Raw genomic sequence first — 11,085 nt, 5'->3', positions numbered from 1 at the left:
TGCCTAAATTGCTGCTCGAAACATATGGTACATTCAGCTTTTCTATCTCCATGTTCAGTTTTTACTTGTTTCAAGAAGAACTAGCTCTCAACTTGAGCATGTTTCCAATTAGCGTGATTATTGTTCTGTTTACATCATATTCTGTAGAATGTACAGCTCAGAAACTGGCCTCCGAACTCTATGTGGTCCATACCCACAGCGATATGGACATGAGGGTGTCTCAACATAAAGTTGATTGTGTTGAACTGAGCAGCCTCCAGTGGAGTGGTGGGCTGTGAGAGTTTGGGGATTGAAGGTCCCCACTCAATGTTAGGGTATGATCACAGCCTTGACGGATGGATTGATGGAAGCAAGTTACTTTGACCCAATAACTTTCTCAAATACCAGGTTACAGTCTAGCCTTATCGTTTTGGATTGAGTTACAAGTTTGAATATTATACACATAACCACGGTCAGAGGTCAACCCTGATAAATATTCATAGTGATGAGAGCAAGTCAGAGGCCGGGAATTCTGCTGTGAATTTCTCAACTCCTGACTTTCCAAAATCAGAATCTTCCCACTTGGAAACATTCTTCTTGAAACAATTTTGAGCAGCAATTTAGACATGGAGGCTTGAGGCCTATTACATGGCTGAGGCACTCAGCACATTTAGCATTTTGGTTTGTAAACTGGGCTTCCTGAGACCCAAGGTCAAAGAGATCACAGCAGATTTAGAATGGATCCACAAAGTTGCCTGCACTAGATGACCCAAAAGCACATTATTTCTGTCACTGTCAAGCAATAGGCAAGTGTTTAATGTCAACATAATCTCGCCATTTCTCAATGGACTCCCAACACTGTCATTCAAATGGTAGGAAGACAAATCCCTCAGATGAACGTACAAACAGAATTCTGCAAATCTGTGTTGAGCATGTCTTTATAATAAACAACCTCAGATGCAATAGTGAAGTTTTAGAGTATGTTTTATTTTCATTTTCAGATAGATACACTTCCAGAATTTGCAGTTATGCAGCAGGTCAAAAGTCAATCAGCAATTACATCATCGACCAGTTGTCAATTCTGTTTGGCTTCTGGATCCAATTCCCATCCTGCGCTGATTGGACATGGCAGCTGATCGATTGATTAACAAGAGTGATTGGCCTTCACTGATGATGTCATTTCCTGCTTAATAAACTGAGGGTCAGCTCCTGAAGTATAAATAAAAGTCCAAAGGCTGTGGTGATTTAGGTAGAGTTGGTGGTAATTCTAAGTTTGTGGTTGGAGTGTGACTTAGTTTGGGTCGGCAAGTAGTGCAATATTTTTCACAAAATGGCTTCCCAGATTTGTCAAAACTATCACCAGGATTGTGAAGCTGCTGTCAACAAGCAGATTAACCTGGAGCTCACTGCCTCCTATCTCTATCAGTCTTTGGTGAGTGTGCTCTCTGTGGGCTTAAAGTTAAACCTATTATGCTGATGTTTCTAAATAAATTTGATGCTTTTGTAGATTGAGTTTTGTAGTCTTCTCTAAATATGAATTCAAGATAAAAATGTTACAGCAACTATGGAATATGATGAGGTTAGAATATCTAATGCCTAAATGGCCTTCACTGACCTATGCAGGGTGAACTGTTCTCAGGGGTTATTTTATTAATCCCTGATAAGGTTGTCACTGGCAGTAACTGTCATTCCCTCCCTATGGCTGTCAAAATTGAGTATTTCTAAAATATTAAAGTCATTTAGGTCAACTGTATGGTGGAATGGAAGTATCCATTCCCTAGTCACCTTTTCTACCATGGAAATATACTGTGATATTTCCTTTAATTTTCTAACATTCTGTGGAATGTTAGTTTTGATGCTGCAGAAGGAGTTATGGATTTTTCATGTTGGTCTATCTGAGCAGAAGTAAAAGCTTCAGGCTGTGACTGGCATATACTTAAGGCCTCAACTGAGGCCTTATCTGGCTTTTTGATTGCATTCATCATATAAGTGGGTAATGGTCAGGGAGCCACTTGTTGTCCATAACTCTTTCTAGAAGAGTTGATCTGCTAAAGTATTACTGCATCCACAGGAAGGCTGGAATTGAGACTTTTGACTGAAGAAATCTAATCTCCAACCAGGATGGCATGGTAACCAAAAAATGGCTGGCTGTTTTACTCTAGAGAGTTGTCCATGCCCTTCTGACATGGTGGAATTTGTTTAGGTGTGTTTTAACTAACCTTAGTGAGTGCTGCAGGGTACCTGATAGACCCTCCACACTGAAGGGAGGTGGAGAATGTAGTACCAATAGAGTAGGCTGCTTTATCCTGGATGTCTGCTTGGATGTTGTAAATGCTCTCATCCAGACATGTGCAGAATATTCATCAGTCTGGGTTTGTATTGTGGTTTTTGCATGAGAATGAAGTCCCTAAAGCATAGCTTGTTAGAGATGGGAACAGCTTTCATTGGTGAACCAGTAAGGTTTTTATAACCTGTCCCAGAAGAATAGACCATACACTTCCACTCTGACCTGAGTTGTGACCCTTCATTGACATCTTCCCACTGTTAAGGACCTCTAAAAGTAGCCCAGACCTAACCTTTTTTATAATAAAGGTACATGTATAATGGATATTTCAGGGGTGATGCAGCTGGTCAAATCATTCTGCCTTGTGAAAAAATGTCTCTGAAACAAAGAACTGAATTTAGAATAACTTTTTTAACTTGGGGAAACTGACTTCATGAAAGAGCTGTTCCAATACCTGCAGCATTCCAAAAACGCCCCTTTGCAAATGCTAAATTCCTATCTGGTTCTCACAGGAAAATTCAGTCGTCAGGCAAGAAATCTGTTGAAGCATGGAACCTTATCACTGTAAAAGCTTCTGTGACCAGAAGCTTCTGCCTGCTGAGAACTTCAACTTGGTGAACTGGCCACTCCCCTGCCACTGCTTAAAGTAGCTACTTTCAGACATGACAGCATCTCATTGCTCTTTCAATGGGGGTCATAGAGGCAATGGACAAATAACCTTGTTAGAGGGGCAGCATTGTCTCACCATTTACTTATGAACACGATGCCTCAAATGAGGCAAATATGGATGCTCACCTAAATGGTTTGTAGTTGCTTGAAGTCAAATCGAGTATAGTGCTTTTCAGCTTACACTTTAAGCTGCTGATATTATCTGCAGATAATAGTTGATCTCTAGGTCACATTAGGTCTTTCCTGTATTACACATTTCTTTGATCAAGTTTCAACTAGTGAATATGATGCTTGTTTACAAGTTTCTGGATGTTTGTGTGCACTGTGTACACAGGCCTGTAATAAACTGCTGCAACAATCCAAAGCCTGTTATTGAGCAGGTTTTCCTTAGCAAACCCCTGGGGCCCCTTTCTCTCATTCCCCTCCAAATAAGAGCACACTTTGGTACATCCAATCCAATCATGTACAAGCTGCAGAAAACACTCTCCTGACTAAACTAGTGCCAGCAGTGTCCAACATCCATTTTCCAGTTTGTTCCTTCAAGGTTAATGTGCCTTGCAGCAGCTTCATGGTTACTTTCTCATTGAATGGCAGGATGGCCTTGAGGGGCTGAATGGCCTACAGTCCCTGTGTTCTGGTATCAGTTTTGTATCTCTACTTCCATTCAGAAAAATGTCCTGGTGACTGGGTATTACCCTCTGGTTAATGTCAAATGGAGTAGACCGCACTTAGTACTCCAGTGGCTTTCCTTGTCACCCAACTGAACCCTCCCCTTGTTAAAGGTTACAACTTCCAATGTTCTGCATTGAACCAATTGAAATTTCTACAGCTGTAGAAATGTACAGTATGGAAACAGACCCTCCAATCAAGCTTTCTCCTGCCTACCAGATGTCTGAATTAATCTAGTCCTGCTTGGCTCATATCCCTTTTGCTCTTATTCTTGTACCCATCCAATGCCTTTAAATGTTGTCATTGGGTTTGCCTCCACCACTTCCTTTGGCAGCTCATTCCATACACATCACCCTTTTTGGAAAAGCTGTCTGTGTTGATAGTGATAGATATAATAGACCTAGTCCTCTAGTTTTGGACTCCTCCACCCTGCAATGTAGTTTCCTTCATTTGCTCAAATGCTATTCAATCTCTAATATCTTTCAATTCTGGTGGTTAATGAGCAGAAACACTAATTCAGTGTTTCTCTCCTCTGATGCTGTGCCAGATCTGAGCAATTCACCAGCTGTTTAATCCAAAATAAGTGAATTTGCCTCCCCAGGAGGAAGCTGGGGTTGTTAACCTCCTCCAGTTAAAGGAGCTGCTGGCTCATTGGACAACACTGGTATATTAAAATGGTTGAGAACCCAGAGGTTTAACAGCTTGAATAGTCAGCCTGGTTTCAAAGGCTAAATTAGTGTCCTACTTCTAACACATCACTGGGGCCAATTCTAGTTAATGGGATGTAAATTGTTCTCTTTCAGATGTCTTACTTTGACCAGGATGATGTTGCCCTGCACCATTTCTCCCAGTTCTTCAAAGCTCAGTCCCAGGAGAAGCAGGAACATGCAGAGAAGCTGCTGAAATTCCAGAATCGGCGTGGAGGCAGAGTCCTCCTCCAGGATGTGAAGGTGGGAATTGGGGGGGTTGGAATGGCTGCTCTTGTGATGTGGCATCCAGTCAGTGACAGGATTTTCACATCCTGAAGGGGCAGTGACAAGGTCTTCTGCTTGACTTCCCTAATCTCCATTTCCAAGTCACAGCATAGAAATGGGCCCTTTTGGTCCACCATAATTTATGCTGACCAAACTACACTAATCCCATCTACCTGCACTTGTTCCTTTGCCCACTATGCCCTGGCATTTGAAGTATTTGTCCAGATGTTGCTGAAATGTCACTGGACTAGTTACCACCTCCCCTCCCTCAGGTGGTGTCTTCAATATTTCTCTATTGAGCAGCTTCCTCAGTACCTCTTGACCCCTTCATCCTCCAACCTTCATGTGAATGTCAGGGATGGCAGTGGTTCAGTGAGTACTACTGCCTCAGTGCCAGGGGCCCAGGTCCAATTCCTGCCTCCAGCAAGTCTGTCTGCAGTTTGAATGTTCTCCCCATGTCAGTGCTGGTTTCCTCCCAAAGTGCAATATGCAGTTTAGTTGATTGGGCAATTTAGCATGGCCATAGTGGCCTGGGATGTGCAGGCTACATTAGCCACTCTAAATGCAAGATTAGTGGGATCGGGTGGGTCAGTGTGGGACCCTTTAGGGTCAGTGGACAAATGGGTTAAATGCCCTACTGCATCCCACTGTTTTGTCCTGATCCTTAACTGTCCTTTGTTTCCATGTTTCAGAAGCCAGAGAGGGATGAGTGGGGTAATGGTCTACAGGCAATGCAGGTTGCCCTGGATCTGGAGAAGAATGTGAACCAGAGTTTGCTGGATCTACACCAACTCGCCACTGCCCAGACTGACCCTCATGTAAGCTTCACCACCACCTCATTCTCATCGTTGCCAGACCCTCAGGGCAACACTTCACTGGTTGGTCTTTGTGGGTTTGAAGTTCAATAATACACTTTGTCTAGACCTAACATTGATCACTCCAGACCCATACTGATGGCCACAATGTTACAACTGTTCCTTAATAAAGTCAAGAAGGAACTTTGATTCTAATCTGGTGGGAGTGCTGAAGTGAGATTGGCCACTGAATCCTCATACAGGACCATTGCAGTGGAATGATCACCATCCACCACAATACAACTCCACTCCAGTTAAGAAGCTGTATGATTAAGCAGCTAAAATGGTATTATCCTTACTGACAAATTCTCTAGCTGTTAGCTGAATTTTCCTGTCTCTGGAGCTATATGACCAAATCCCTTTGCAGTGGGAATTGTCAACTTGTCTTGGATTGTGCTAATGTAATGAGCTGTAATATTCCTGTGTTCCAGCTGTGTGACTTCCTGGAGACCCACTATTTGGATGAGGAGGTTGAGATCATCAAGCGACTTGGGGACTACATCACCAACCTGAAGCGTCTGGGAGCTCCTGAGAATGGGCTGGGAGAGTACCTGTTTGACAGGCTCTCGCTGGAGGACAGCAGTTAGTGGGGCCTGGGGTATTGTCTGCTCTTGTCTGAATGCATTACTGACTTCACTTGGACAATCTGGCTCCTCCCTAGGGAGAAGGAACATGTTGGCAAGAATGTAATGGCTGTCCCACCTGAATGGAAATGAATAAAATCTTGTATTTGATCTTGCTTATTGTCCATCATTCAGACCACTGACACATCACATGAATTTGGTGGTTATTTCTGGAGAGTTTGCCTGCAATTTAGCCCATCACATCATTGAATTAAAACACCTCCTCTAATCATCTTTGCTTCCTTCTCTCTACATACCCCCACCTTCTTTCTGCCTCCCCCACCCCCAAAGGTTGGGTATCGCAGTCTGTGGGGTGTCCAACCTTTAATTCTTTTGTCCAATAACTACTCTTTTCTGGACTTGATGGGTACAATTATAGCCAAACAAACTTTGTGCAAGGAAGTTTCCAAGCCTTAATCAAAAAGTGGTGGCCACATGTCCATTTCTGCATCTTGCATTCTATATCCAATCCCAGATTTCCTATCAAATTGTTCACTTCCACAATTATTTTTTTTTCACTTGGGCAATACTCCACTATTTGTGGTCACAAACTACATGATCTGGGTGATGAGACCTGATCATCCCTTCCCTTTAAGCCTCAGATAAGATCCATTAGGGCTCTGGTATCTGTCCAGATAGTGGAACCAGTAACGGTCTGCAGGCAATGCAGGTTGCCCTGGATCTGGAGAAGAATGTGAACCAGAGTTTGCTGGATCTACACCAACTTGCCACTGCCCAGACTGACCCTCATGTAAGCTTCACCACCTCATTCTCATCACTGCCTGACCCTCAGGGCAGCACCTCACTGGTTGGTCTTTGTGGGTTTGAAATTCAATAATGCAACACTTGGTCCAGATCTAACTGATCACTCCAGATCCATTCTGATGGTTACAATGTTACAACAACTCAGCAATAAGGTCAAGGAGGAACTTGGATTCTAATCTGCTGGGAGTGCTGAAGTGAGATTGGCCACTGAATCCTCATTCAGGACCATTGCAGTGGAATGATCACTGTACACCACAATACAACTTAAGAAGCTGCATGATTAAGCAGCTAAATGGTATCATCCTTACTGACACAAATTCTCTAGCTGTTAGCTGATATTTCCTGTCTCTGGAGTTATATGGCCAAATCCCTTTGCAGTGGGAATTGTCAACTTGTCTTGGATTGTGCTAATGTAATGATTTGTAATCTGTGTTCCAGCTGTGTGACTTCCTGGAGACTCACTATTTGGATGAGGAGGTTGAGATCATCAAGCGACTTGGGGACTACATCACCAACCTGAAGCGTCTGGGAGCTCCTGAGAATGGGCTGGGAGAGTACCTGTTTGACAGGCTCTCGCTGGAGGACAGCAGTTAGTGGGGCGTGGGATACTGTCTGCTCTTGTCTGAATGCATTACTGACTTCACTTGGACAATCTGGCTCCTCCCTAGGGAGAAGGAATATGTTGGCAAGAATGTAATGGCTGTCCCACCTGAAATGGAAGTGAATAAAATCTTGTATTTGATCTTGCTTATTGTCCATCATTTAGACCACTGATACATCACACAAATTTGGTGGCTATCTCTGGAGAGTTTGCCTGCAATTTAGCCCATCACATTGAACTAAAACGCCTCCCTAATCTTCTTTGCTTCCCTCTCTCTACACACCCCCACCTTCTTTCTGCCTCCCCCACCCCCACCCCCACAAGGTTGGGTATTGCAGTCTGTGGGGTGTCCAACCTTTAATTCTTTTATCCAATAACTACTTTTCTGGACTTGATGGGTACAATTATAGCCAAACTTTGTGCAAGGAAGTTTCCAAGCCTTAATCAAAAAGTGATGGCCACATGTCCATTTCTGCATCTTGCATTCTACATCCAATCCCAGATTTCCTGTCAAATTGTTCACTTCCACCAATTTTTTTTTTTCACTTAGGCAATACTCCACTATTTGAGGTCATAAACTACATGATCTGGGTGATGAGACCTGATCTTCCCTCTCCTTTAAGCCTCAGATAAGGTCCATCAGGGCTTTGGTATCTGTCCAGATAGTGGAACCAGATAACCTGGGAATATGATCTCAACTTGTTTGCTTTGCTCCCAAGGGAACTCTAATATGAACAAGATATTCTAAATCTGGCTGGGTTTTCTTCTTCCTCCTTTCTCTCTTTTTCTTTTTTCTTTTTTTTTTCCCCCTCTTCTTTCCTCCTCTTTTTTTTTTTCCCCCCCCCCAAAAAAAACCTAGGGAGCTAGTTAGGCTTCAGACTAGGACTAGCACAGGGGCTTGTGATCTTCATCCTCTGCCTTATTACAGCCATTACCAGTTAGGCACACTGACCAGTTTGTTTTTCCTCCATAGTCTAAGTCAAACATGTAGCTCCTGCTGGGGACCTTGATTAAATACCTAACCTGAGTTCAATAAGGAGTCCCCACTCAAGGGGAGGGGGAAGAATGTTTCCCAGAAGTAACAAACTTGTCCCATGCAGTGTCCTCAGTTTACTATCTCTATCTGAGGACTCTACTCCCAACACTGCTCCTGCAAACTGAGTAAACTGTCGGCCCAAAGCTGGGAAAACTCACCCCAACCATTCAGTGCAGTCATATTCTAGGGTGTTAACTCAAATTCTCCCGAGCTGCATTGGATTATAATGCACACTCAATGTCACCTACAGCTGAAATGAGCAGGATGATAGTGACCTGGGAATAACCCAGCAATGCTCAAGGTTAGATGTTTCCATCTGATTTATTCTTGCTGCTAAAGTTTGCAGTCCAAGCTGATCCTAGCTTCCCATGTGCTGAAGGATTCTCCTGATGCAGTTTGATTTGACCCAGTGATGTTGAAAGAGCAGTGATTTCTCTCCAAGTTGAATGGGAGAGGAATCCTGGAGATGCTGACTCCTGTACAGCTGTTCCTTTCTCTTTCAAGGTTTCAGGAATCATGGTTTAGGGTAGGGGCTGTCAGAGACATCCTGGTGATTGTTTCAGTGAATTTTGTAGCCTTCAGAGAGGGTGTAGGGCTTTAAGGCACTTGACAAATTTATTCCACCGCATAAATCCTTTTATGGTAAACAATCTTAAGTCATGCTAACAGACTCCATACAGTGTAAGAAGAGGCTATATGAGTCTGAACAGGATAATCCTCATCCACCCCAATTTGCTGTAAACCTACATTTCCCATTGGTGAATCCACCGATCCTGCACATTCTGGGGACACTATCAGCAATTTTGCATAGCTACTCCACCAAACCTGCACACCTTTGGTCTGTGGGAGGAAACTGGAGCATGCAGGAAAGCCACACAAACATGGGGCAAACGTGCAAACTCAACACAGACAGTTACCCGAGGCTGGAATCAAACTCAGGTCCCTGGTGCTGTGAGGCAGCAGTGCTCACCACTGAGCCACCGTGCCACCCTAAAGGAACATGCTGTTGTATACTTATTAGAGTCATACATCACAGGAGCAGACCCTTTGGCCCAACCTATCCATGCTGATAGGGTTTTCAAAACTAAACTAGTTCTACTTCCCTGCATTTGGCCCCTATCCCTCTCAAAACCTTCCTGTTCAAATGCTCGTCCAACTATCTTTTAAATGTTGTAATTGTACCCACCTCCACCACTTCCTCTGGCAGTTCGTTCCATGTACACAACACCCTCTCTCTGAAAATGTTGCCTCTCACGTCCCTATTTTTAATCTTTCTCCTCTCACCTTTAGCCTATGCCCCTCTAGTGGTGGACTCCCCCATCCCGTCACAGGGTGTTTTTTTTATTCGGTCAATCTTCAGTGTGCCAATCAGAAGGCTGCATTTCGTGCCCAGCCGCAGTTACCCTTCAGGAGGTGGTGATGAGCTGGTTATTACAGCCCACCTGGTGTGGGAGAGACCAGAATGCTGCTGCTGCTGCTGCTGCTGCTGCTGAGGGGGGCTTCCGGGACTTGGATTCAGAAACAGTGATATTGTTCCAACTCAGGATGGCGAGAGATTTCCCTGGGGCTTCGTCAGTGTTTTTGGGGCTGCATTCAGCCAGAAAATCGGAAAGTATTCCACCACTTTTCCTAACTTCATTCTTGTAGGTGGTGGAGAGGCTTTGAAAATTCAGGAGTTGAGAAATTCGCAACAGAATTCCCAGCCTCTGACTTGCTCTCATCGTCATGAATATTTATCAGGGTTGACTCTGACCATGGTTCCATGTATAATATTAAAAGTTGTAACTCAATCTGACAAGTAATGGCTAGACTGTAACCTGGTATTTGAATCAGATACTGGGTCAAAGTAACTTGCTTCCAGCAATCCATCCGTCAAGGCTGTGATCATCCCCTATCATTGAGTGGGGACCTTCAATCCCCAAACTCTCACAGCCCACCACTCCACTGGAGGTGGCTCAGTTCAAAACAATCAACTTTAGGTTGAGAGACCCTCATGTCCATATAGCTGTGGGTATGGACCATGTTGAGTTGGGAGGCCAGTTTCTGAGCTGTACGTTCAATAGAATACAATGTAAACAGATCCAGAATCTCCCCACTTGGAAACATCTTTGAGTTGAGGGCTGGTTCTTCATGAAACAATTAAAAACTGAGCATGAAGATAGAAACGTTGAACATGCGATAAATTTCTAAAAGCAACTTAGACACGGAGGCCTGAGGCCTACTACATGGCTGAGGCACTCAGCACATTTAGCGTTTTGGTTTTCAAACTGAGCTTCCAAAGACCCAAAGTCAAGGAGTTCACAGCAGATTCAGAATGGATCCACAAAGTACATCAGTTGCCTTCACTAGATGACCCAAAAGCACTTTATCTCTGTTGCTGTCCAGCAATAGGCAAATGTTTATTTTCAACAAAATCCAGCCATTTTTCAATGGACTCAGCAGCGAAAAAGTAGAATGGTGTGTGACTTCCCTAGTGCCAGGATCAAGGATGTCTCAGAGAGGGTGCGGAATGTTCTCACGGGGGAGAGGGGCCAGCAAGAGATCATTGTCCACATTGGAACCAACGATATAGGAAGGGAAAAGGTTGAGATTCTGAAGGGAGATGACAGAGAGTTAGGCAGAAATTTAAAA

General features: G+C 43.8%; 2 protein-coding genes across 2 annotated transcripts; both read left to right on the top strand.

The window, feature by feature from the left end:
- Positions 1-1,219: 1,219 nt before the first annotated feature.
- LOC122542230 (ferritin, middle subunit-like) lies at positions 1,220-6,022 on the top strand. Its single transcript, XM_043679750.1, has 4 exons — positions 1,220-1,411; positions 4,405-4,551; positions 5,268-5,393; positions 5,861-6,022. Exons 1-4 carry the CDS (start codon positions 1,310-1,312, stop codon positions 6,014-6,016), a joined length of 531 nt encoding a protein of 176 aa, XP_043535685.1. The 5' UTR covers positions 1,220-1,309; the 3' UTR covers positions 6,017-6,022.
- Positions 6,023-6,704: 682 nt separating this feature from the next.
- LOC122542232 (ferritin light chain-like) lies at positions 6,705-7,564 on the top strand. The gene is made up of 2 exons (XM_043679752.1): positions 6,705-6,803; positions 7,256-7,564. Exons 1-2 carry the CDS (start codon positions 6,717-6,719, stop codon positions 7,409-7,411), a joined length of 243 nt encoding a protein of 80 aa, XP_043535687.1. The 5' UTR covers positions 6,705-6,716; the 3' UTR covers positions 7,412-7,564.
- The last annotated feature ends 3,521 nt before the right edge of the window (positions 7,565-11,085 follow it).

The sequence above is a fragment of the Chiloscyllium plagiosum genome, chromosome 39 (genome assembly GCF_004010195.1).
Source record: "Chiloscyllium plagiosum isolate BGI_BamShark_2017 chromosome 39, ASM401019v2, whole genome shotgun sequence".
NCBI classification, from domain to species: domain Eukaryota; kingdom Metazoa; phylum Chordata; class Chondrichthyes; order Orectolobiformes; family Hemiscylliidae; genus Chiloscyllium; species Chiloscyllium plagiosum.
The sequence above is the reverse complement of the archived record's forward strand: the minus strand, read 5'-3'. Positions and strand labels throughout refer to the sequence as shown.